The sequence below is a fragment of the Rhineura floridana genome, chromosome 2 (genome assembly GCF_030035675.1).
Source record: "Rhineura floridana isolate rRhiFlo1 chromosome 2, rRhiFlo1.hap2, whole genome shotgun sequence".
NCBI lineage: Eukaryota > Metazoa > Chordata > Lepidosauria > Squamata > Rhineuridae > Rhineura > Rhineura floridana.
In genome coordinates, this window is record NC_084481.1 from 43145261 (window position 1) to 43172226 (window position 26966).

At 41.8% G+C, this 26966-nt stretch overlaps 2 protein-coding genes and 1 long non-coding RNA gene across 9 annotated transcripts in view; 1 reads left to right on the forward strand and 2 right to left on the reverse strand.

Annotated features, from left to right (window-relative positions):
- Nucleotides 1-4460, reverse strand: part of CDCA7 (cell division cycle associated 7) — a 17197-nt gene extending 12737 nt beyond the window's left edge. Inside the window, exons 1-2 of one of the 4 annotated variants that reach the window (XM_061608468.1) lie at nt 4379-4460; nt 2663-2843 (exon numbers count right to left, since the gene is read on the reverse strand). In XM_061608468.1, coding sequence (XP_061464452.1) covers nt 2663-2683 — 21 coding nt within the window. In that variant the 5' untranslated portion in view covers nt 2684-2843; nt 4379-4460. Of the gene's footprint in view, nt 1-2418; nt 2517-2643; nt 3052-4378 lie in introns of those variants that run through there. The other 3 variants (XM_061608467.1, XM_061608469.1, XM_061608466.1) reach the window with 3 other exon arrangements.
- LOC133376402 (uncharacterized) lies at nt 1311-22229 on the forward strand. 2 transcript variants are annotated; one of them, XR_009760473.1, is made up of 4 exons: nt 1311-2939; nt 15152-15297; nt 17591-17752; nt 19246-22229. It is a non-coding gene; the product is annotated as an uncharacterized LOC133376402 (long non-coding RNA). The 2 variants fall into 2 exon arrangements; XR_009760472.1 differs by having other exon boundaries at nt 1314-3156.
- MAP3K20 (mitogen-activated protein kinase kinase kinase 20) overlaps nt 19629-26966 on the reverse strand; it is a 127371-nt gene continuing 120033 nt past the window's right edge. For all 3 annotated transcript variants that reach the window (XM_061608463.1, XM_061608462.1, XM_061608464.1), the window contains exons 19-20: nt 25937-26087; nt 19629-22954 (exon numbers count right to left, since the gene is read on the reverse strand). In XM_061608463.1, the coding sequence (XP_061464447.1) occupies nt 22248-22954; nt 25937-26087 (858 nt within the window). In that variant the 3' untranslated portion in view covers nt 19629-22247. The remainder of the gene's footprint in view (nt 22955-25936; nt 26088-26966) is intronic.

Genomic DNA, 26966 nt, shown 5'->3' on the forward strand with positions numbered 1-26966 from the left:
GATCCAGAATGCTGAAACTCAAAAGCACTGGTTGAAAACTGACCAAACCTGGCATACCAGCACAAAAGTGAGCAGTCCCTTCCTCTTAATTTTGTAGTGTAGTAACTTTTAAATCTCTGAAAAGAAACTTTTAAATCTGAAGCAACCCCAAAGATGTCTCCTCAGAAATAAGCTTCACTGGATTCAACTAATCCAGATGAGTGACCCTACTAATAGTTTTCTCAAATTCATACTTACAGCTTGTAGTTTGGAAAGCAAAATAATTTCCACAACATTCAGATTTTAAAAAGATGAATAGGAATTCCAAAACTTGAATGGAACTGGTCTATGGCATGGCTTAAAACAGAACCAGTGTGGCACAACGTTTAAGGTGTCAGACTAAGATTAGGAAGATACAGGTTCAAATCCTCACTGGGCCATTAAGTTCACTATATTAATAATATTAACATTTATTACCCACCCTTCACCCAAAGGTCCCAGGGCAAGTTACCACTATTTTAAAATATGTTCATTGTCCAGTTATCTCTCAGCCTAACCTTTCACACAGGGTGAATGGGAGGTAAACAGATGGGAGAGGAGAATCATATCCTTTGGGGGAAGGATAATAAAAATGTAATTAAAAAATGCAAGTGGTCAGCAAAAGAGAACTGGGATGTAATTAAGAATCAGACAAGCTCTAGCATCTGTATATTAGGTGCTGTGAAAAACAATTAAGTAAAGTAGTCAGGCCATGGAGAAACATCATGCTAGGGGGGAAAAACTGGAGAAAGCTATCAAATAAGGCTTATTCTGTGCCAAGACTTTGCTTTGAGACCTGTCTTCAGTTCCACGGCTCCATCTTGGTGCATAAAGTAGCAATAAAATAGCAAAATCCTGCCTGGGAGGACAAGTGCCTTTCCTTTCCATTGAGTTACCCTAACCACAATTACTTCCCACACACAGAAGTCATAAATCCGGGATTAAGGTATGTAGGGGAGGGGGAAGGGTTTCTGGGCATGAAAACAAGCCTCCCAGACGGGCCAGAACCTGTTCAGGAATGAAACGACGTTAGACGAGGGCTGTTAATAAAGGAGTAAGGTGGAGTTCTTCCATCTAACATACAAACACCAGGAAGCGCATTTCTTCTAGAACCCATTTGCTCCAAGAGTACCGAGGAGCCAAACCACATGTTTTGTTAAATGGCTGGTGTTACAGTTTGCGCTGTGGGTTCTTTTTCAAAGCAACGATTTAGGCTCCCTTTTTATTTATTTATTTTTTACTGCCCACATTCCCTAAGCCGGCCACCGCACGGGCACCCTGCGTATCTGCCTTCACGGCCTCGAGGGTAGACGGGCAGCGACCACGCACAAGGGCCAACCCAGACCCTGAATCCTCAAGCAGCCATAAAGGAAAAGCAAAGCCCCACGTGGGTGAGCAGGCCAGCCGGACAACTACACGACTTGGTCCTTGCGGCTGCAGGCTCGCGCGGCTAGCGAAAGGCAGGCAAGATAAAGCCTCGCTGAAGAGCGGGAAACCCGAGGTCTCGCCTTCAGGGTGAGAGAGGGAGGAATGGACCTCCTCCTCCGTCTTTCGGTCTCTTGAGAAGGCCGCGTGGAGAATACGCACGAGGCTGCCCCCCCCCCGCAATTCACCGCCTCAGTGGGGGTTTTCTTGGCCCGACTCTTTTCAAACGGCTTCTAATGAGAAAACTTACTCGGAACAACCTGGGGAGGACGTTTTCTAATGGGGAAATGTTTTGTTGGGTCGGGCAGTACAAATGATAACTACATACCTAAAAAAAAATAGTACCGCGCTATTTTTGCTTATTGGAAAGAAGTAAGCCTCACTGAATTGAGGGACTGCCTTCCAAGCAAAACCGCACAACTTTGCATCTTCGCGACCTCTCTCAATTCTATTTCTGTAGGGACTCGGACGGTTGCAACGATTAAACCTTATGGAAAGAAAGAAGTTTTGCAAATGTGGCCAAAGGCTTCCTTCACGTTTGCAGACCCTGAAGACAGGCTCCGGGCTAAACCGTGGCGAGTCCTGGGTTGCCTTAAAACGAAGCCCGATTAAAAGCTCTATTTCGACAGCCGACCCAGAAATATAGTTTGATCGTTACAAAGAGTGCAAAAGACTCTTAGTTTACTTCTAACCCATGTTTACTTTTCAATGCGCTTTAGTTCCGAATAAGCGGGCATCCACACAATTTTAAGATGAATGCTCCAATTCTTATGCATACGTTGGTAAAACCCATTTGAAGAGAGTGGAACTTGCTTCTGAAGGAACATGCGGAGAGCGGTAATCCTAAACCGCTTTCACGGGATGAAGACTCACTGAATACACTGAGATTTATTTCCAAGCAAAACATGGTCGGGATTGCACACAACTTTACTTTTTTGAATTCTAACTCCCGCCCCACGTTTCATAATTCATTACCTCTTTGGGGGTAAAGCGTTTCTCTGGGACCTTTTCCAACTCAGCCAAACGGTAATCAGTTCTGAGGTAATAGGAAAGCATATTTTCTGTTGATTAAAGAGTCTCAGAAGCTGCGCTTATTCACCTTGCCCAGTTCTCCTGCCATGCAACCACATCCTATGCATATTTCCAATTATTCAAACAGAACTTATTTTCAGGTATGTGTACATAGGAGTTCGGTCTTACTTCTCATCGACGCGCCTACCTGCAGACGGAAGGGATCCATGTTGCTGAGAGATGAATTCTTACTGCTAGAAACCAGCAGCAACCTCTTTCAACGTCCCGGCAAAGGAAAGACCCAGCACTCTGCAGACTCGCGCCAAAGCCGTTCCGAACTCGCCGGAGGCGGAGATTAGGCACAGTTTTCCCGCGAAGGGGCTGGCGTCCTGAAAGGTTCATAAAGAGGTCTTGCCACATACTGCTTTTGCTTCATTTAGTCGTGACTAATATAGTCTCCTTGTAAACTCCAAGCGCAGATGCAGGTAAAGTAAACGTCACTGTAGAAACTAGCTACTTTTTATTTTTAATTTTTCTACTGCCGTTTGTGTTGCTGCAAGGACCTAGCTCAGTGGCGCGAAATAGTAATGAAGTATTTGCATAGAAGGAAAAGGGAGGGTTTAATCAGGCCGTAACACGCCTAGGGAGGAAACTGTATCTACAAGATGAGCGGATGTTATATCATCAACAAGCAGAATCAAGGTGAGAACGTGAAGTATGCTAAGCTTTTGATGAGATCACGCAGCCGTTCTGACATGACGCGTAACAAAAGTTGCGTGCACAATCACGAGGAATGGGGGTACTTCTTGAACTATGGGTGTCTGCTTTTATGTAGCACACTATCTTTAACTGATTCCTGTAAAAGCTGATTGCATTTTAACTATTTGCTTTGAGTTGATTGCATTTTAACTAGATTGCTTTGGGGTGCATCACTATGAAATGTTCTCGCAATTGTGTAGCACACTCTACATTCAGAAGAAAATAGGGCTACAGGGCAGTTTTCTAGACATGCACAATATGTATTCCCTCAAGCCTGCTACCTTTTACACGTGCCACAACTTTATGCAAACATATAATCTGAATACGGTTGAACCCCGGGTTGGAGGCTTGTGACTTGCCCTACGCTGGTGAATTTTAAATATGTGGCATAAAATATTTTATGCTGCGTTTGTATAACACTTACCTGAGAGTAAGTCCTATAACCTCAGTGTAGTTTACTTGTGAGTAGACGTGAACTGAAAGCCAGTGTGCTGTGGTGGTTAAAGTGCTGGACTATCACCCGGGAGACCAGGGTTCGAATCCCCACACAGCCATGAAGCTCACTGGGTGACCTTGGACCAGTCACTGCCTCTCAGCCTCAGAGGAAGGCAATGGTAAACCACCTCTGAATACTGCTTACCATGAAAACCCTATTCATAGGGTCGCCATAAGTCGGGATCGACTTGAAGGCAGTCCATTTTTCAGATGTGAATAGAAATATGTTGGTTGAGCTATCCAACTGCAAAAACGTAACATTCATTTGCAGTGGGAAAAGTTTAATACTGAAAGGCTACATACTTCAACCATGTAGTTAAATTTAAGCAAATTGGCTTCAAGTTTGGCTGCTGAGGTGCAAACAGGTACAGTTTTGGTATTTCATTGTCATCGCTTTCTGTAATGTTTACTAACAGCACCCACTGATTGGCACTCACTTATGTGGAGTTGAGCAAACTCAGGCCTTGCCACACGTGTGTGGCACACACACAAGCTACATAATCTGTAACGTGAACCAGGAGTGATCTGGAAAACAGAAATCTTACACAGCCCAAATCACAATAGAATACGAGGAGGGTGTAAACTGAGGGTTATTATTCCTTGTAAGCATGCTGCAGGCTGACATGTAAAAGAATCTCCATTTTAAATAAGCCCTTAATTACATACTTACCTGCACCATTGGCTTTTCAGAGTGCAGCCAAAAGCAAATCAACTAAAACAGCTCTTGAGAGACTAGACCATGCTTCATTCTTCCAAATCCACTTTAACTCATGAATGTTTTCCAAATAGCAGATGAAGAAATTGTTTTAGCTTTCAGGAAAGTGCTAAAAATGCTTGAAAAGGGGGAGGGGTATGTAAGAATTAAAATATTTCAACCAATCACCAACAGTTATTAGAAGTGTCAACAGATGGGTGGTTGTTAGAAATATTATGGGAACCATGCTACCAAATAATACAATTATATGTGATGTATTTCTGTTAGAATTAAGCAAGATTGACATTTTAAGTGCTTCACTTTGGCTGGATCGTACCTTTTGTGTTTATAAGGTTCAGTGCCTGTTAGGATCTTCAGCACAGGCTATGTTCCAAGTATCCTGTTTATATGTGAGCAGAGATTATCAAGTACATAAGGAATAGGTATTTTATAGAGGTTGCCTCCTAGTTGTCAAGAAAGGCTGCAAAATACATCTGTATATACTACAACATTTCACAGATAAAACTGGGGAGAAATGCATTGTTAATAACACTCCATTTCTCATTCCAAAGAACCTTTTGTGAAAGCCCCACCTTCTCCACTGTTACACATTGTTGAAGGCTGAACAGAGTTAAGTGCACTTACCTTGCAGTAGCCTGTTAAGTACTGATTTGAAAGCCAATATAATGGTTTTTTAATAAGAACAACCAATGGGACACATAGTCCATTCTCAGTGGCCAACTAGATGCCTATGGGAAGCCCACAAGCTGGACCTGAGTAAAAGAACACCCCACCCCCAACGCTTGTGATTCCCAACAACTGGCATTCAAAAGTGTACTGCTCTGACAGTGGAGGTAGAACATAGCCTTATCCTCCATGAATTTGTCTCATCCTCTTTTAATGCTATCCAAGTTGCTGGTCAGCACTATATCTTGTGAGATATAGTCCTGAATGTTCTAACATTCAGCTTCATTGCATGGTTCCAGTTCTAGTATTCTAAGAAAGAGAAAAACTTTCTTCACACTGTGCATAATGTAGTTTTTATACACCTCTATCATGGCCCTCCCCTTACTTGCCCTTTTTCTAAACTAAAAAGCCCCAAGTTTTGAAACCTTTCCTCATAGGGGAGTTGCACCAGCCTCTTGGTCATTTTTGTTGCCCTTTTCTGAAACTTTTCAGCTCTATACAATATCCTGTGTGTAAAAATAGGTATGACCATTTTTTAAAGGGGTAAATGAGGTGGTGGTGTGTCATTAAACCCATTTCATATCACAGTAGGGGAGTGGTCATTAAACAATGAGAGGTCATTAAACAAAAATATTTTAAATATATACAGTGCTTGTTTTTGGGTAAAAGTGCCAGGGGTACCAGGACAAAATGGTTGTCATGGGCAGCAAAAAAAGAGGTGCCGGTCTCAGTACCGGTGAGTACTGTCACAAAAAAAGCACTGAATACATATATTAAAACATTGACAGATTTGGGGGGGGGAACACCACAGAGAAGATACATCTAGTACTTCTCAACACCCTTGGAAGATAGTTGCACACTAGGGTTGCCAGGTCCATGGCCTGAGACTGATCCTGTATCTTTAGGAGAAGAGAAGGTCAGCCAAGTGCAGGTGTTCTTGCAACTCTGTAATGGGAAAAACCACAAGGTGGAATTCTCCCTTCCCCCTGCACAACTTTTAAAGATACAGAAGACCTCTTGGAGGCTGGGCCTGGCAACCAAGAGGTCTTCTGTATCTTTAAAAGTTGTGCAGGAGGAAGGGAGAATTCCACCTTGTGGGTTTTCCCATTACAGAGTTGCAAGAACACCTACACTTGGCTGACTTTCTCTTTTCGTAAAGATACAGGATCAGTCTCATGCCAAGAACCTGGCAACCCTATTGAACACTGAAGCGTGAAAACGTTAGCACACACAATTTTTGTAAGGGATCCCAAAGGCAAAAATAGGGATAATAATTTATCAGAGAGAGGTACAAAAAAAACACAAAACTAAGGTCAGCCCCAAGCAATTAGGAGCAGCTGGAATGTATGCAAGTGTTTTAGAGCCATGTTTGGCTTGGCCATTGAGGCCTGATAAAACTGCACTAAGAATAAGGACCTGGAACCTAGTGTGGCATTTGTTGTTGTTGTTAGTATTTCTTGATTTCTGTGGGGGGAAAGTAATTTTTTTTTATATTCTTGAATATTTGAGCTGCCCCAAGCGCATGGAAAGGTGGGATGTTAATGTTTTAACTAAGTAACTATTATTCAGATTATTAAATGCATGAGATCTATCTGTGAAGGCCCATGTGCAAAATAACATTTGTCCCTGAGATTTAAATGTGGGAAAAATAGCACTACAAAAAATGAAAAGCACAGATACTAACAAAAGATATAAATTACTGAAAAGGTACACAAAAGGTTCAGCTGACAAGAACTTGCAAGTTCTCACCGGGGTCAACTCCCAAGCCCAGGGGAATTGATCCCGGCCAGGCACAATCTGTGCCTCCCCTACCAGGGCTGAATTAAACCAACACCAACCCTGCAAGGTAGCACCTCCCCTTAAACCTGGTCATCCACTCTGGGCCAAGGGGAAACCCAAAGTGCCAGAAATAGACTTGACAAGGATTCCAAAAGAGAAGAGCCAATGATGCACCCCTTGCTCTGGAGCCTGAAGGCAAAATACCCAATTATACGGTAGTCTGTGGCTGATTGCCCAAGGTGCTAGATTCAGAGTTAATTTCCCCCTGAAATGAACACACACTGGTAAATAAAAGGTAGCTTTATCAAATATATATATATATATATATATGTATATATATGTATATATATGTATATATATATGTGTATATATATATATGTGTGTATATATATATATGTGTGTATATATATATATGTGTGTATATATATATATATATATGTATATATATATATATATATATATATATATATATATATATATATATGTGTGTGTGTGTGTATATATATATATGTGTGTGTGTGTGTATATATATATATGTATATATATGTGTATATATATATATGTATATATATGTGTATATATATGTATATATATGTATATATGTATATATATATGTATATATATATGTATATATGTATATATATATATATATGTATATATATATATATATGTGTGTATATATATATATATGTGTGTATATATATATATATGTGTATATATATATATATATGTATATATATATATATATATGTATATGTATATATGTATATGTATATGTATATATGTATATGTATATGTATATATGTATATGTATGTGTATATATATATGTATATATATATGTATATATATATGTATATATATATATGTGGAAAACTAGAGCAGCAAAATAATTCCTTAAACCAAACACCTCCAAGGGTTAGGTAAAATACCAAAGGCAAAGAGTTCAAGTCACAGGTAAAAAATAACAAAGCTGTCTCGCCTAATCTATACTCACACAATATAGGTAAACCAACAGAGTAACTTCATGGTTCCACATCTCCTCAGAGATGTATAGCCTGGATAGCAGATGGAACCCCAAACTTTTGTTTAAAAATGTTGTTTTAAAAAAAGTTTTTAAAGATGTGTTGTTTTAATGTATTTTAAAGTCTTTTTTTATGTTTTAAGTGTTTTTAGTACGTTTGTTTGCTGCCCTGGGCTCCTGCTGGGATGAAGGGCAGGATATAAATCAAATAATAAATAAATAATAAATAACATCAGATAGTACCAAAGAACATTGGGGAACAAAGAGCCAGAATCACAGTTTTATTTTTATGGGGAAAAGCCCAGCAACAGCCAGGAATTAATTAGCCAATCGGAGAGCTTTCTGATGATGAAATCTTCTGGAGCTTTCACACCTAACGGTCACCCATTTCTCAAACTTTCCCAGGCCTGTGGCCTTGTGCTGGCTGATAAGCAGGTGTTCTTGCATACTGCTTAATTAACTGAGTTCAGCTGTGAGAACTGACAGTCTCATGGCCTCCCAGATGCCCTAATTCAGGCAAGATGTTTTCCCCACAGTTCCTTGCCACAGAACCATTTTAGCTGACAGCCTTACAAACAAGGCGTTTTTGACACCAGCAACAATGCATTGTGTTAGATCAAGCTTTAAAGCAGATGTTGGTTTGAAGAAGGCACATGAATGCTGTTCTTCCCTGAAGTGAAACAAATCTGGTAAGCTGCCTGTAATGGGAGGCCCCTTGGACCATAATGTAATCTGTACTGAAGTCTTCAAAGGAAGTGTAATAAGTCTACATCTGCAATATAAATTATAATAAATAAAATGCATCCATTAATGTAATAGATGTGGGAATGCGTGGCGTAGTGGTTAGTGTGTTGGACTACAACCTGGGAGACCAGGGTTCGAATCCCCACACAGCCATGAAGCACACTGGGTGGCCTTGGGCTAGTCACTGCCTCTCAGCCTCAGAGGAAGGCAATGGTAAACCACCTCTGAATACCACTTACCATGAAAACCCTATTCATAGGGTTGCCATAAGTTGGAATCGACTTGAAGGCAGTCCATTTCCATTTTCAATATAAACATACCAACTAAACAGAGGCAGGCTGCTATAATTATCATTACTCTGTTTGCAATATAACCCAATTATTGGTTATGTTGAAGATCAAATGGCAGCAAGTTAGAAAATGTTCCAGCCTAGATGAAAAAATGCCAAATGGCAACTACGTGAAGACAGTAAAAATGGAGACAGTGGGAGTGGGGTCTGCCACCATGGGAGAGATGCCCACAAGTGAGTGGAAGCCTGGAACAACTTCAACTATATCCAGAGTTGCCTTGGATCACAGCCACCCAGACTGTCCCAAACCAGTGGCTCCAAACTGACACTTTTCCATGCTGCAATGACTGCAGTGAATAAGGACTACTGTTGCAGATACCCACAATCTGGCTCTTATCTCTGTTTGTTAGTGCCAGAGGCTGGAGTAATAATCTTTAATGAACTCTGGTGGAGAGGCGGCACACTGCCCTGATTAACCTATCATAAACTGCTTATGTCTTTTAACTTCAGATACAAGCCAGTTACAATATAACAACAGTATTTTAGCTAGTTGATCAAGGTGCCCAAAGGTCAGATTAGCTGTACAGATAGCAAATCCATTACATCACAAGCTATTGTTGAAAATGACATTTGCTAGAATATCTTTATGCAGACTTCTCGGGTGCATTTTTCATTGTGTCAATTACACATAAATAGACCTACAGGGATGTCCTTCAAGGACATTGTCACATATTTTAACCTTTACTACATCTCCAAATTTCAGCCAGTTACCACTCAGCATTTTCCTTCTGGAATAAAACCACCTGGGATCCAAATATACCCCAACAAAAAGCCCTGGGGACAAATGTCTGCCTCAAGTGCACTTTTAGTGTGTAATTTCCATATGAATAGATGTACAGGGCTGTCCTTCTAGGACATTGTAACCAAATGTTACCCATACAACATCCCCAAATTTCAGCCAATTACTACTTACTGTTTTCCTTCTGGAAATGAAAAACAATTGGGGTCCAAACATATCCCAGAAATGCATTGGTGCCTGGTGCTGCTGATTACTCTGGGGAAATTTCCCTGCTTTTTAAAGTTTGATAGAAATATCTGTTGGCTGTAGGTACATTCTTAAACTAAAAGGTTTTTTTTTTGCCTATTAGTGAATTTATATGCTTTTTAATCCAGGAAGTAAGAAATGGGATCCTGTGCAAGTTTGCTGAGAATGGATTGATCATGTGCATGCTTATTGAGTTCAGTGGGATTTACTCCCCTGCAATCATGCTTAGGATAGGTGAAGCTGACCACGGGATGGGGAGGGGGGGGAGACAGATGGGAGCAGGCAGGAGGGGAGGGCAGGTTTGATCATTTATTGATTGACTGATTGATTGATTGATTGATATCCTGTCCTTCCTCCCAGCAGGAGCCCAGACTGGCAAACAAAAGCACTAAAAACTTTAAAACATCATAAAAACAAAACATATTTAAAAATGTTTCTTAAAAAAGCTTTCAAAACATCTTCTAAGATTAAAAACATTTTAAAAAAGATTTAAGAACATATTAAAAAGCAATTCCAAGACAGACACAGACTGGGATAGGTCTCAACTTAAAAGGCTTGTTGAAAGAGGAAGGTCTTCAACAGGTGCCGAAAAGATAACAGAGATGGTGCCTGCCTAATATTTAAGGGGAGGGAATTCCACAGGGTAGGTGCCGCCACACTAAAGGTCCATTTTTTATGTTGTGCAGAACGGACCTCCTGATAAGATGGTATCTGCTGGAGGCCGTCACCTGCAGAGTGCAGTGATCGACTGGGTATATAAGGGATGAGGTGGTCTTTCAGGTATCCTGGTCCCAAGCTGTATAGGGCTTTGTACACCAAAACTGGAACCTTGAACTTGGCCTGGTAGCAAATGGGCAGCCAGTGCAATTCTTTCAGCAGCGGGGTGACATGCTGATGATACCCTGCCCCAGTGTGCATTCTCACTGCCGCATTTTTCACCAGCTGCAACTTCTGGACCAACCTCAAGGGCAGTCCCACATGGAGTGCATTACAATAATCCAGCCTGGAGGTTACCAGTGTGTGGACAACAGTGGTCAGGCTATCCTGGTCCAGAAATGGCCGTAGCTGTCTTACCAGCTGAAGCTGGTAAAAGGCAGTCCTAGCCACGGAGGTCACCTGAGCCTCTAGTGACAAAGATGGATCCAGGAGCACCCCAGACGACGACGAACCTGCTCTTTCAGAGGGAGTACAACCCCATCCAAAGCAAGCAACTGACCAATTATCTGAACATGGGAACCACCAACCCACAGCGCCTCCATCTTGCTAGGATTCAGACTCAGTTTATTGGACCTCATCCAGCCCACCACTGAGTCCAGGCAGCGGTCCAGGGCTTGCATGGCCTCTCCTGATTCAGATGTTACAGAGAAACAGAGCTGGGTAGCAAAGGAAAATTGCTGATACATTGCCCCAAATCTCCTGATGATGGCTGCCAAGGGTTTCATACAGATGTTAAACAGCATGGGGGACAAGATGGTACCCTGTGGCATGCTTATTGAGTTCAATGGGATTTACTTCTATGCAATCATGGCTAATATAACTGACCACAGGGGAGAAGGAGGGGAGAGGGGAGCAGCAGGAAAGGGAAGGGGAAAGAGGGGATTGCAAGGGGAGGGGGAGGGGTGAAGGAAGGGGAAGGGGCAAAATGGAGGTGATGGGCGGGAGGAGGAAGGGAGGGCAGGTTTGATCATTTGCATGCTTACTGAGTTCAATGGGATTTACTCCTGTGCAATCATACTTAGGAAAAGTAAACCTGACCATGGGGGAGGGTGGAGGGAAGGGGAAGGAGGAGGAGGGGATTGGAAGGGGATGTGGAGGGGAAGGGAGGGGGGAAGAGAGGGGGGAAGGGAGGGGGGAAGGAAGGGGCAAGAGGGAGGAGTAGGGGAGGGCAGTTTTGATCATTTGCATACTTTTTGAGTTCAGTGGAATTTACTCCTGTGCAATTGTGCTTTGGAAAGGTGAAACTGACCTGGAGAGGGGCAGGGAGGGGCGGAGGAGAGCAGGAATGGGAGGGGGAGGGGGAGGGGAGGAGATTAGATGGGTGTTCACTGGGCAGAGGGGAAGCCCCTTTCCTTTCCAAAAGGAAAACATTGTGAACAGTTTTCTTTTTTAGGGTTTCCCCCAACTTTTTATTCTACAGCAGGCACATGTAGCCTCCCACCCAAATTTAAACCAAAGCTGTCCTTGGCCATGTCCACACCAGACCTTTATTTCAATTTAGACAGTCATGATTTCTCCTTAAGAATCCTGGGAAGTGTAGTTAGTGAAGGCTGCTGAGAGTTGCTAGGAGATTCCCTGTTCCCCTCACAGAGTTTCAATCAGAGTGGCTGACTGTTAAACCACTCTGGCCACTGGATCTCTGTCAGGGGAGTAAGAATCTCCTGTCAGCACCCTTCACAAACTACGCTTCCCAGGATTCTTTGGGGGAAGCCATGACTATCTAAATAAATGTCTGGTGTGGGTGTGACCCCCTGATTAGGCAAGCCCAGCCACTGAGAGTCTGGCTTTTAGAACACTGACAGTTGGTTCTTACTGAGCATGCCCAGCCTTATCATAGAGTTCAATGCTAAATTTCTTAAATAAATTAAAAATCAGACAGGCATTTTTTTTAACTTTTGAACTGCAGAATACGAAGGTCAGAGTATGGGGCAGGGTCAGTAATAGGATTACAGCTACTATGTGAACATGGCTGATTTTAAATTAATTTCAACAAATTATGAGAACTCTGACAGAAAAAAAGTCCAAAAGGGGTCTGGTTTCTCTCCCTCTCCTTTTACACTTTGAACTCTTGATTCTCTGACTGTTTTGTGTATCGGCATGAAAATTGAAAGGGTTGTCAAGCAAGTGTTTCTGAGTTCAAGAGTATAAGTTTTGTAAGGTTTTGTTTTGAAATGAGCTTATGGGATGCATCAGAATGGCACGGGGGGTATTTTCAATTTAACATTGCAGAATGCAAAAAATCAATGCTGACTATAGTATACAGCCACTCACGTAGCTGTATAATTAAGACTCATGCTTTCAGGTTTAATTTTATAATAGGATTCTGTCCCTCTTGGTTGTACATATAAACATGAATCTCAAAGCCTTCAAAAGAACATTTTAAAAGTTGCTTAATTAAATAATCTTTCCACATTTTTGTGTGTGCAGCTAAACTTTCATTTAAAAGAATGGACTAGTTTTAGTTAAGCTCAATAGCTCAGCCTCAATCAGCACTTTTGAAATCTCGATGCAGTTAAATAAATTAGGACTTTGCAAACATGCAGTGTGTGTCCATTTGCTTCCCCCATGACAAGCCTATTCTAAAAGGGGTTGTGGCAAAACAAAATAAATGAGAAGCATTGCCAATTTTATTTTTAAATAATCCATTCCAGTTCAATTCCTCTTGGGCTGCAGAAGACATTTACCCATAGAGTTCTGTGCCTTTATGGGAGTTGCAGGGTAACCAACAACTTTGACCCTCCAGATGTTGCTGAACTGTGATTCCCATCACCCCTAGCCATTGGCCATGCTTGCTAGGGCTGATGGGAGTTGTAGTTCAGCAAGATTTAGAGGGCCAAAGGTTGCCCACTGCTGCTGTAGTTGATGTCCGTGGTCTGTAGACCAAATAAACTGAAATTGAGTATCATGCTTGGCCACTTGCACCCACTGGACTGGAAGAGGACAACTGGGGCGGAAGGCACAAACTGCTGAAGGGTATTTTGGGCCAGAGATTCCTCACCTCTGCTTTATGGATATATTGTTCTAGATTATTGTTACCTCCTGGTTACACAAGGTGTATACTACCCCTTTGTCTGCAAGTAATTTCTTGAAATGCTCTATCAAACAACATACCTAGTTATCAGAATCTCAGAGTATCTAGCTATATGTTATGTATTCCAGTCTCTTTCAATTAGAGAGGTTGTATGTCAGTTTTGAAATATTTTTTACTTGAAGGCAGTAAAACATTTATCAACTGATCTTTATTAGTTTTATTGCCATAAAAGAGCCTTACAGAGCTCCAGCACATCTCAACAAATTGAACTGAACTGTTCACTCTTGGCTGTTTATAAGAAAAAGGAAAGATGTAGACTTGTAGATGTAGGCATACACAATATGAACATACAAAACTAATTTAGATTTCCAGAGTCATGTTCATTATGCTGCATTTTACACATACAAAATGTCTAAAGACCCCTAGGTTTTATTTCCCTCCTCATCATAGTTAAAGAAGGTTGCTTGCTTATCTGAAATAAAGCATAATAATTAGGATAAAGATCATCATAAGTGGACACTTTAAAAAAAGAATGAAAATGCCTGTCTTTTGAAGCACAAACTCAATGTTCTTGAAAGTGAATTCATAGAGCATGTTGGCGCTGGAAGGCTCAGGTTTCATTCTCTGTAGCATCAATGGTGTTAGAAAGGAGAATTGTTCTAAGTAGAGCAACATACAGAGGTCATTGGTTTGAGTGATTTCTCACAGGAGGAAAGGGAAGAACAAAGTATATTTGAGCAACTTCACCTCATTAAATCAGCTCAGCAAGTTAATGGTCAGTGGATGGTAGTTTTGATGTCTGCCCATGTAGAGTATCTACTAGCATTGCTGCCAGTGATTGTAAAATATGTCCAGTTGCACTAGAAATAGGCCGTGGGGGTCACAAGGAGATAAAATTAGAGCGGTAAGTTTCTTGTGGGCAGGGTGGAGTGATTGACACAATATTCTGACTATAAATCACAGCTTAATGCACCAATAACTTAAGAGAAAGAAAAGCTATCATTTTAGGTTAATAACATTCAGCTAAAAGGAAAGCAGTAAGAATTTAAAGGTAGGGTGGTTTTCTTTTAAAAATATAAAGATACCACCACATTGAATTATATTGTGAGAAACTAAGTTGATTTACAGACATCAGTTATTCTAATGATATTTTCCAAGAGACTGAGTGAGAAATAGTGCACATACTGGAGTTTAATAGTTTGAAATGTTTTGTTACTCGGTGTTGTTTTGTTTAATGGCACACCAGAGTTAATTCATATTACATGCACCCCAATCTCTGAGTAGTAAGAGATTTCAGGGATGTCAGCACATAAATGCCACTGGAGATGGTGATGTCTTTGTGATACGTGGTTTTACTTATACATATATACATGGCATGTATAAGATGGAAGGGTTCACTGCATTAATACTCCAACTAATCTTTCCCCCCTTTTAGGTTTTTTTTTGGGGAGGAGGACCATAGCTCTACATTCAGCACAAAGAGCAAGTGAAGTTTCAGCAACTCCCAGCTCCACGCAAAACTAGACAAGACCGGCCCTTAATGTCTTGTCCTACACTCAGGATGACATCACCTCTAGCCAGGTGAGGAGGAAAGACCTGTCTCCTTCCTCTGGAAACACCATTACCTAATAGTTTCTATGGCAGAACACACTTTTAGTCATGCAAGAAATACTTTGGCTGGGGCCGTTAACAAAGAGGCTGGTATGACAATTTCAGCAGTTCCTCTTTCTATTGAATTCTCTTTTAGGAATATAAATCCACAAGCTTGTTGGAGATTCAGAAATGATATCCAGACTAGCCCATCCCAATCCTATAACAATATTTCAGCTTCTACCTGTAAATTTGTTGGCTAGGGTCAAGCTCTGCTTCTGCCTTCCATTGCCACAGACATTGAAAATAAGCTATTTTGGCAACATGATAGTACAGCAGTAAGAGAGTATCAGGCTAGCAACAAAACAATATAATTGTTCTTTCTGCCGCCTCTTCCAAATTTAGATTCTTGAGTGAAGCCACAGAATATAGCATGTGTACATGTATGTTGTTCACTAATTAAGAATCCTACAAAAGTCCTCCCACCCAGTCCAAATAAACCTGGAAGACAGTGGCGCAGCAAGAAAATACTATTTGCAATATCTCACTATTAATTGAGACTACTGAAAGAACAATATAGGGTGGGGGTAGCCAACGTGATGCCCTCCGGATGTTGTTGGACTACAGCTCCAATCATCCCTGACCATTGGCCATGCTGGCTGGGGCTGATGTGAGTTGTTGTCTAGCAACATCTGGAGGGCACCAGGTTTACTTTCCTGGTCTAGAGCCAGCAATGCCTTTTGTCCCTAGTAGGAATGGAAGTTGTGAACAACGATAGCAGGAGTGGTAGTTTCTTCCTATCTTGACTTTGGGAGGTACAAGACCTCCAAAAAGCAGGAACAAGGCAAGTTTTTGAATCACATTGGACCATCCATCTATGGGGAAGTTGGTTTTTATATGTGGTACATAGGCTTAGTTCTCAGGAGCAAACTAAATGAGACAGCAGACATCCATGACCTCTCCTTTCATTAAGTCTTTGCAGCTAATATCTAGGTGGAGGACCAGCTTTGGATCAGGACTGTAGCACTAGGGTAGAAGCTAGTTAACCCTTTTCCCCATGCTGTTTTCCCAATGAAAATCTCCTCCTCACCAGAGTTGTTGTGTATATGTGTGTAGGCTGTGTTGTTAGGCCTTCCGTTACATGATAAACCTGTTTGGGCTCTGGATTGGGAAGATGGCAGCGGGGGTGGGTCTCGCACTGAATTGCTGCTTGAGACAAAAGATCAGATGTCAGGGGAAAGGCTTCTAGCCCATCCTTCTACCTGACATGCTTGTTACTGACCTGCAAGGATGTATTTTGCATTGGAAGAGTATTCAGCCATGTGAGATGCTATCTAAAGTGGTACAACTGAGATACAGGTTTTTCACATGGGTGGGAACTGGATTGTAGTAATGCATAGCCAGGGGTGATCCAGAAGCAAAGGCAAACTGAGCTACTGTGCCCAGGGGAGGCTGGTCCATTAAGGCAAATGGGGCACTGCCCCACCAACCTCTAGTCCGCCCTCAGCCAGTCTCCACTTGCCTGCCTTGCTTGCATCTGGCCCAGTGGATGGCACTATCTGATTCCTCCTCCTTACTCTCAGTTTTTGCCCTTATAGAACTCAGCAGAGAGAAGGAAGATGGAGATAAAAAGATAATTAGTTGGCTCCACCTGCCAGACTCTGGCTCACTTACTATTGGCTTCCCTTCCTTCTACCCTACCCAGTGGGCATCAGCCACCACTGACTATGCCTTTGTCAGAGATTCAGTGGCATCCTTAACCGTTTTGTTGCCACCAGTTCCCACAGAACACCTTTTTAAACTCCCTAATAGTGTGTATCGAAGGCTTTAGGCATGGGGTGATACCACCACTGAGAGACAGTATAAATGTTAAACTATGTTTGTAGGTTTATTAAAGGGATATTATTTACAAAAGGGTTACTTATTTTGGGACCTTACAGGTGCTTGCTGATGGGTTTTAAAAATTCCAGAAACACCACTGCTGTCACCAGCCTTTAAGTGGTTCTCCCTTCGGGCCAATTTCCCTACACCTCTACCCCAGCCAATTACTTCCACAACCTAGTCCAGCTACTGGGGCCATCTGCCTCTGTACCTCAAAGCTCCTCGCACTGCACTCCCCGCTGTTTGGACAGTTTAGCCAATGTTATACCCCCCCTTGTGTCACTTCCCTCTGGCAAGACCTTTCTTCAGGGCAGCTTCTCAGACCATTTCAGTCACCAGCTCCCTGATCTTTACCAGACCACTACCCTGAGTAATAATATCTAGGTCTCCGTTCTTCCCTCAGCTCTTCTCATCAACCAACTCCTCACTCCAGCTCCAACCAACACCAACTGCACTCTTTAACTGCACTGTAACTGCTATGCCAACTGACAGTAAACACCCTCCTGCCTGGACTCTCCAGCCAATCAGAAAGAATTTACCTGATCAGGCCCCATGTGCTAGAATTGTAAGTCTCTCCTTTCAGAACCTGTCACCAAGTAACCACTGCTAAGCAGGCTTGTCACATTGTATCTAAAGAAGGCCTCATGATGGTCGCAGAGGTCATATACCATTTCATTAAACACAAACAGAGAATTTTTCCACAGCCGTAGGGGGAATGTCTTGCATGCAAGATTTCTAACCTTCGTAACAGGTGGGGAACCTGTGGCCTTCCAGATGTTACTGGACTTTAGCTCCCATCAGCCCTGAGCATCAGCCATGCTGTTAGTGGCTGATGAGAATTGGGAGTCCCACAATGTCTGGAGCAGCACCAGATTAAGCTGAGAGGGCCCCTAGGCTGATTGGTGTTTGGGCCCCCCTTATCCTCTTAGGCACGCATGCGTGCCATCAACCAAGATGGCGGCAGAGGCTTCAGCCGCTTAGGGAAACCTCGGCTGCCATCTTGATTGATGGCAAACTGCAAAAAACAGCGGAGAAAAAGGTAAGTGAAGCAGGCGGATGGCGGGCGGTTCGGAAGCTCTTGTCCCGCGATCCACGGCTCCTGTCCTGCTTCCGCAGATCGCTGAAGGAAAGCGGAGGGCCCTCTGTACCTCCAGGAGCCCTTGGGCCAGTACCCCAAGGGCCCCCAAGAGCTCCAGGCCCCTAGGCTTCAGCCTACTAGGCTTCAGTCTACTAAGCCTAATGGATAATCCGGCCCTGGTCTGGAGAGCCACAGACCTGCTATTCCTGCCTTATTAACCAAGGAAAGCTGCAGCTTCTGAATTTACTCTTCTGCACAGTTATTAGAAGCCCAGGCCCCTAATTCTTCTTTGCCTTTGATCACCCTACATGTAAGCCTAGTTATAACAATATTATAAATATAACTGCATATTTTCTTCATATTTTTTCACTGTTTTAAGACATAGTGAGGGCATTAGAGATAGTTAATGTGAGTCCATTAATTAAGAAAAGATCTTAATTGGGTTTTTACTAAAAACAACAACCCTGTTCCACATTTTTATTGTCTCATTAAAAATATAGTTGCTTTTCATTTTATTATCTCTCCTCTTTTTCCTAAAATGGAAATGTTTTAAAGCTTTTCTCTTACCCATGAACATTTATTTTTCCTTTTGCTCAGTTCTGTTGTTTTAACAGTGATTCCAGTGGAGGACTGTGATTTCTAGCCAATCACTGTCATATGATTGTTCAGTTTTAATAAGTGTGATCAATACCATCAACTTCCCTTTAAATGCTAATGAATGCTTTAACAGAGCAGATGTGGACACACAGTAGAGTATAGATTAAAATTAGGCACAGAATTACATTGCTTATAAACAGCAAAGGAATCCATTTGAACATTCTTAAAAATCAGCTAGGGCAAGTCGATAAATCCTTGGGACTGCTGCTACCTCAAAGTTCAAAATCAAAATATGCAAATATATGTATTCATAATTATACATGTTTTGTTCCAATTTCACATGAAAATCTTGGAAACTTATTTTTCATGGCACTTGTAAACAGGGCTTCGTGGGTTCCAAGGCAAATCACATTGGCTGGCAAGAGACGCCTGGATCTGTGAAAAGGTGAGATAAAGAGCGCTATGGGACGGGCTGGAGCACAGTGAGATCGCAAGGGAGAGAAGCCATGCCACAGAAGACTGACATTTGGAGAAGGGAACAAAAGAAATCAAGTGGATAGAGACGGGGTGGAAGTAGAGGTGGCAGTCGAGAAAACATGTCCATCTGTCCTCTTAGGAGTGGATAAGGAACACCGAAGTCAGATGGGCCACAGTTAGGAATAGAAGGATCTGTCAGGGTTGGTTCTCTCATTTTTCCAATCTTAAATCCTATTGTCCACACTTCTGTATCCATTTGAATTTTTTTAAAAGAAAAAAAAATCATGAAAATTATTTAGCATTTTAATAAACAGTTTTGTATGCAGTTTTGACTAATGTACACATTTCTGCAAGCCATGTAATGCTTTTTTGTATGCTATTTTCACTTATATTTTCATTTTTCTGCACTTCCCCCTAGTACATGCATTTTTTGTAAACATTGGCTCGGGAACTGCATCGTAAACTTCAGATAAGTGTGAATTTTGAAGGATGGCTGTGTTTCAGTTCTCATATTGTTTCAGAAAGTGCAAACTTGACAGATTTCAGCTTTAAATGCGAACTGATTAGAATTTCTCCCCCATCCCAAACTACAACCAAGTTTAAGTGTATGAACCTGGTCTCTTCTAACAAGGTGAAGAAATACATGGGGGCCTTTGAAGTACAGCTATCCGTCTGCCCCCCCCCCTTCCAGAGAGGACAGGACTGCTTTCAAGAATATTTTAACTGTGACAAATGAATCTCCAGCCAGGAATCTAAATGTAGTAGAATGAAGTGGTAGAATTGACTGTAGCATTTCAGAATGCAGGTGGGGTATCACATTTTTGAACAGTCCTGTATATGAATAATGTTCAGCAAATACCGCCCTGGGCTCCTACTGGGAGGAAGGGTGGGATATAAAACAAATAATAATAAATAAATAAATATGAAACTAGCACAAGAGGAAAAGATGTGTAGAACCTTTTGTGTTGAATGCTAGGCGTTGTGGAGTTTCTTGCATTTTTTTTAAAATGTGGGAGAACATTCAAAATTTGTATCCCCTTCTGTAGTCTGAAATGGTATAGTCCACTCAGGATTATTGCCACCTTATTCTGCATCATGTATAGACCATAGACTAGACTAGGCCTTCATTTTTCTACATTTCAGATAACAGCATAGCTACATGTTACAACTGCTGACATGGGAAACTGAATCCCAAAGGTCTCCCCTGCTCCCTTAACAATTCTAAGAGGTAAGTTAGGCTGGAGTGGCTTTGGTTTAACTTTTGCCTTTCCTTGCCCTTCAAGTAGCAGAAACAGTAGAAAAACTAGGGGAGTGAAGGGGTTGAAAAGGCCATTATTAGACAAGCAATTATTTAATCCATGTTACATATAGGGCTGTAATATCCTGTGACTGAACGGTGGGGGAGTGAATGGAGGGAAAGGAAAATATTTGTGGGAGGAGCACTCACTATCCTTCGCTACCCCTAGGAGGAAGTCATCCTGACTTCCGAGGTAGAATACAGTGCCCTGGGTGAATCAAAGGAGTAATGTCATGCACCTTATTAAGTTGGATATTATTTTGCAGAACAAGTCTGAGGCTTTTGTGAAATATGCTCATGTAGTCTCATTACCCTTATAATATTACTATTTTATATAATAAAGATTTCAGTTGTCCCCACTTGCCTAGAGGTACCCTGATAATGATGACCTTGTGTCACATTGTTCTTAGTCTTCCGATCCTGAGTTGCATTCATGACAGTAGGTCTTACTAGCAGCTTGGATGATCTTTTAAATCTTAAAATGCTGCTAGGGTGGTCTTTTAAATCTTCTAGTATATTGGGGGGAGAGGGAAAGAAGTTGTGTAAAACCAAGGGGAAACTGTTCCTCCCCACTCACCACCTAAGATCAAAAGATTTGAAAACAAAACCCTTGCCTTTTCCTTTTCATAATAGACAAATATGCTGAGGTTTGTTTCACTGTGGTTTAAAAAGAAAACTAGGTTAAAAACTTATTTAAACATTGTTCAATCCTGAGTATGTTTACTTGGAAGAAAGTACTGTTTACTGCAGTGGGATTGCAGTTTAGGACTGTAGTCTTAGACAACAAATCCTACCCCAAAAGAACCTCAACAGAATTACAGCACATGCTAATAAGTTTAGCTTTAGTACAATTAAAATGCAATTCATAAAAAGTTTGCCATATGCTAATAAATAGTCATACCAAAAAAAAGAAAAAATAAGAGCTATCAAGGCAGTTTTTCTCACTGTTATGCTGGTTGTTCTCTGAAGAATATTACATTATTTCCTGATCATTAAAATAAGTCTAATGGAAGGGTGTGGGGCTGTATCTTTAAATGGAGGATTAAGGATCCCCATCATCCGACAACAACAGCCTGGAGGTGCTGGGGTGGGGTGAGCAGTCAGGGAGAAACCAACTCAGCAGAATGGGATACTTTAATGAGAGTTGCATAATAAGAAAAAGATAACCTTTCCAGTCACATTTTTCAGTCATCATGTGCAGGTTAAGTGTGGAAGGCAGTTGCTTTTTGTGGACGTGTCCATACTGGCTCCAGCTGTCAGAAACTATAATGCACACTGATTTCCATTTAATGGTTGTGGAACTACTAAATTAAAGCCATGAGCATCTGACTAGAAGCAGACAAATAAGGAAGGATAACTTGCAGCATGTTAACATTCAGAATTAAAACAATGGAATCATATTCACCCGATGCTGAGGCTGCAGTGAGTAGAAACCCCACCAACCCACCCCCTGCTGTGAATGTGTGGTTTGGTCTCCATGAGAGGTAGTATCTTCATGTTAAATAGCTCTTTCAAGATTCCCATCGCAGGTCATCTCACATTCATTGTCAAACATTTTTTCCTTGTTTTCTCAGTGGAAACTAAAATGTTCTGTTCAATAAAGAATAAAACCTATTTCTCAAAAGGCATCAATGTGTTTTTTTTCTGGCCTATTCCAGTTCCTTTTGACTTCTCTTTACTTTGTTTACCAATACCATGCCGGTGAGACTTTTTTGAATAATTGACTTTTGTCCATCCACCTTCGCTAACTTTGCTCTCTTCCTCCTCTGTTTTGGGTTTACTTTCAGTTTTCAAGGGCATCCCTGGTATTGACTTGAGCTGCTGCTGCGGGTAATGTGGATACTTTCTGTCATGTGACCTTGGTAAGTGTTGGTTTTGACTGAACGTTGACTGGGAATGCCTGTGAAATCTCTCTGTGTTCCTAGCAGCCACCTGAGCACCTGCTGGACTTCTTACAAAACGCCTTCCAGTTCCTGACACACTGCGAGTGGTACCACTGTAGTAGCTGTTCTTGCTTTTAGTTTTGGACTTGTCTCTTTCTGAAGGGCTATCAGAAGCTGCACTGGAGGTGCTGCTTCCCTTTGAATTCAGATGTAAAGATGATAAATATAGTGTTGGAGATGAGCCTCTCGATTGATTTAGAGAAGTAATCTGATAGGTTATGGGAACTTGGGTCCGTCTCACAGCAGCAGCATAAGTGCCTTGATTCTGAAGATACGGTAAAAAGCCGTTGGGACTATGAGGACGAGAATGTTGGAGGGAAGGGCTGCTTGTCACATGACGCATTTTCAGTGCATTCATCCATTGGCAGTCAATACCTGAAACAAAATAAAGGGCAGCATCAATTTTGAATTCTGAGGAAGTGCCAAAAGTAAGGGCTCTGCACTGAAGAGACCCAATGATATCCTGATGTTTTTCCTTTTATTCATTTGCAGCTGCAGGGACTGCCAATTCCTTGGACGGCAGTGTGTGTGTGTTTTAAGCCTTTCCTTCCAAAGAGGTTTCAGTCATTGAATAATGCAAATACATGTATGATTTGGCATTCCAAGAAATGACCTCTGTTGCTCAAAGATTCTGTTAGTGGCAATTCTAATTGCTTATAACTGCACAATGCCTGTTTATCCACTCTTTTCATTAAGTAGATTCTATATACAAATTAGTATCTATAACCACACACTCACATATGCACACCTAAAACAGCACACGCTTATTTTCAAAGCTCTTATGCCTTTATTCATTGACTTGGCAGACATCTATCAACTCACAGGTATTTTGTCCCTTACCATAAGCAACACAGGTGATTCACTAATAGGCAAAAAAAACTTGCAGTTTAAGAATGTACCTATAGCCCACAAATATTTCTATCAAACTTTAAAAAGCAGGGAAATTGGGCGGCTATAGTGAATGCACCAGGGGAGCAGGAGACCGGATCTCCTCTCTGAGATATTGTACTGCCCTACAAATTCGTCAACATGCAAACACAATTTGGGTTGGTCTTTCACAGTCCAATCCACTTCCTGTGTAGCTTGGAAGAATTTGGTAACATTTCTCTGCTTTTTAATCTGGGAGGTAAGAAATGGGATCCTGTGCAAGCTTGCTTAGAATGGATTGATCATTTGCATGCTTACTGAGTTCAGTGGGATTTACTCCCCTGCAATCATGCTTACTTTATTTATTTATTTATTTATTAGATAAATAATAAATTTATTATTTACAATAGGTACAACGCTTACGATAGGTGAGACTCTGGGCGACGCTTACGATAGGTGAGACTGACCACAGGGGATGGGGAGGGGAGGAGGAGGAGAAGGGAGGGAAGGAAGGGCAGAGGGAGGAGGGGGAGGGGAGCAGAAAGGAGGAGGAGGAGAGAAGGACAGGTTTGATCATTTGCATGTTTATTGAGTTCAGTGGGATTTACTTCTGTGCAATCATGCTTAGGATAGGTAAAACTGACTGGGGGGAGGGAGGGATGGCTGGAGTGGGCAGGGAAGAAGGAAGAGGGGAGGGGAGGAGAGGGGTAGGAGGGGAAAGCCAGGTCTGATCATGTGCATGCTTATTGATTTCAGTGGGATTTACTCCTATGTAATCATGGTTAGGATAGGTAAAACTGACCATGGGGGAGGAGCAGGGGGAGGGGAGAGGGAAGGAGGAGGGGGAAGGAGGGGATTGGAGGAAGAGGGGCAAAGGAAGGGGCAGGGGAGGGCACGTTTGATCATTTGCATGCTTGAGTTCAATGGTATTTACTCCCGTGCAATCATGCTTAAGATAGGTAAAACTGACCATAGGGATGGGGAGGGGCAAGAGGGAGGAGAGAGGAGAAGGAGGGTGGGTTTGATCAGTTGCATACTTTTTGAGTTCCATGGGATTTATTTCTGTGCAGTCATGTTTGAAAATGGAAATGGACTGCCTTCAAGTCGATCCCGACTTATGGCGACCCTATGAATAGGGTTTTCATGGTAAATGGTATTCTATTACAGTTGCCTTCCTCTAAGGCTAAGAGGCAGTGACTGGCCCAAGGTCACCCAGTGAGCTTCATAGCTGTATGGGGATTTGAACCCTGGTCTACCAGGTCATAGTCCAACAGTGACCTGGAGGAGGGGGAGGGGAGGAGACTGGATGGGTGGGCACTGGGCAGAGGGGAAGCCCCTTTCCTTTCCAAAAGGAAAACATTGTGAACAGTATCATTGGTTTTCAGCATTTCCCCCACCTTTTTATTCTACAGCAGGCACATGTAGCCTCCCACCCAAATTTAAACCAAAGCTGTTCCTGGCCACATCCACACCAGACCTTGATTTCACTTCAGACAGTCATGGCTTCTCTCAAAGAAGCCTGGGAAGTATAGTTAATGAAGTGTGCTGAGAGTTGCTAGGAGATGCACTGTTCCCCTCACATAGTTTCAATCAGAGCAGCTGATTGTTAAACCACTCTGGCCACTGGAGCTCTGTCAGGGGAATAGGAGTCTCCTCTCAGCACCCTTCACAAACTACACTTCCCAGGATTCTTTGGGGGAAGCCATGACTGTCTCACATGAAATCAAAGTCTGGTGTGGCCCCCTGATTAGGCAAGCCAAGCAGCTGTGAGTCTGGCTTTTAGAACACTGATAGTTGGTTCTTACTGAGCATGCCTAACATTCTCATTCAGTTCAATGCAAAATTTATTAAATTAATTAAAAATCAGCCAGGCATTTTTTTAACTTTTAAACTGCAGATGATGAAGGTCAGAGTATGGGGAAAGGTCAGTAATAGGATTACAGGTCCTCTGTGAGCATGGCTGAGTTTTAATGAATTTCAGCAGATTATGAGAACTCTCAGAGAACAAAGTCCAAAAGGGGTCTGGGTTTTTTCTCTCTCTCTTTTGACTTTGAACTCTCGATTCTTTCTGACTGTTTTGTTTATCGCCATGAAAATTGAAAGGGTTGTTAAGCAAGTGTTTCTGAGTTCAGGACTACAAGTTTTGTAAGGTTTTGTTTTGAAATGAGCTTATGGGATGCATCAGAATGGCATGGGGGTATTTTCAATTTAACATTGCAGAATGTGAAAAACCCATGCTGGCTATAGTATATAGCTGCTGTCGTGGCTGTATAATATATCAGTAGCACCTGTAAAAGTCTGATGTAATGAATGCTGGTGAAGAAATCTGAATATGACAAACATTTCTTTCCGAAAGGGGCACTTTAGAAAGAAGCCTTCAGTTTTTGTTGAGTTAATGGGATGAGTTTATGGGACTGTGTAATTTTCTGAAACAGATATTAATGCGCTTTTTTTGTTTAATGCTTCAAAACTTTGCATCTTTCAACTTACTGGAGTTGGATCTGCTCCGAGGGTTGTCTTCTAAGTTTGGGAGTGATGTCTGTATTTTAAGCTGTATTGACTTCACCTCATCTTGAAGTTTTGCTTTACTCCACTGCACTGGCTGGATATGCTTGGTAGATTTTGGAGTTCTGACATCATTCTGTTCAAGAGACACAAACACTCTTATCCAGAAGGAAAAATAAAAAACCCATCATAGTCATGCAATGTTTGTCCAGACATTGAATTTAGGATTGTGACATTGATGGTACCATACATTCACATGTATCCTTCTCCAACTGGATCTCAAAGGATGTTTGAGTCTGATGTTAAATTATACTTCCTCTCCCCCATCCCCGCCCCAAAATAGAGTACTGAACAAGGGCAAGATTTTAATGGTTACTTTTAACAGAATCGTTTAGTAATTATGAGATCATGTAGTGCTTTAAGTTAATAGTCTTTTCTGCTAGAAGAGGTAGGCACTAAGGAGGTATTGTTGCTGGGGTTCCCTTGTGGTGGCTTGCCTACAGTGGCTAGCTCTTTAATCCTGCTGCCAGGCTCTGATTCCTGTGAGGAGCTATAGTCTGAAAGGAACCTAGGGTTATTCTTCCTGTTAACAGAAAGCTACTGTTCTTCACTTCTGAGGCAAGCAAGGTCCAGAATTTTCCTATATCGCTCTCTCACTGCTTGAATCCATGCCACAGGACAGAGCTGAAATTTCAATTATTAGCCTCAGTGTGATATATTTCATTAATCTTTATGAAACACTTTTTTGTAAGTATCCAAAAACCTACTCATACAAAGACAAATTTCCATCCTATTATACACAGCTAAATTGCTTATAGATTTTTTTTATGTTTTCCTTCTTGCCCTTGCCCTTCTCCTGTTGTTCCTCTGCTCTGCTAATTAGCGTTTTGCTGAAAAAGTAAGAAAGATGGTCTCTTCAACAAACACCACCTAAACCAACCATTACGCAAAAGGAAAAAAGTTGTTTTTTTTAACTTAGGGGAGCAAGCTTTCCCAGCTAGGTGTCTGGGCACAG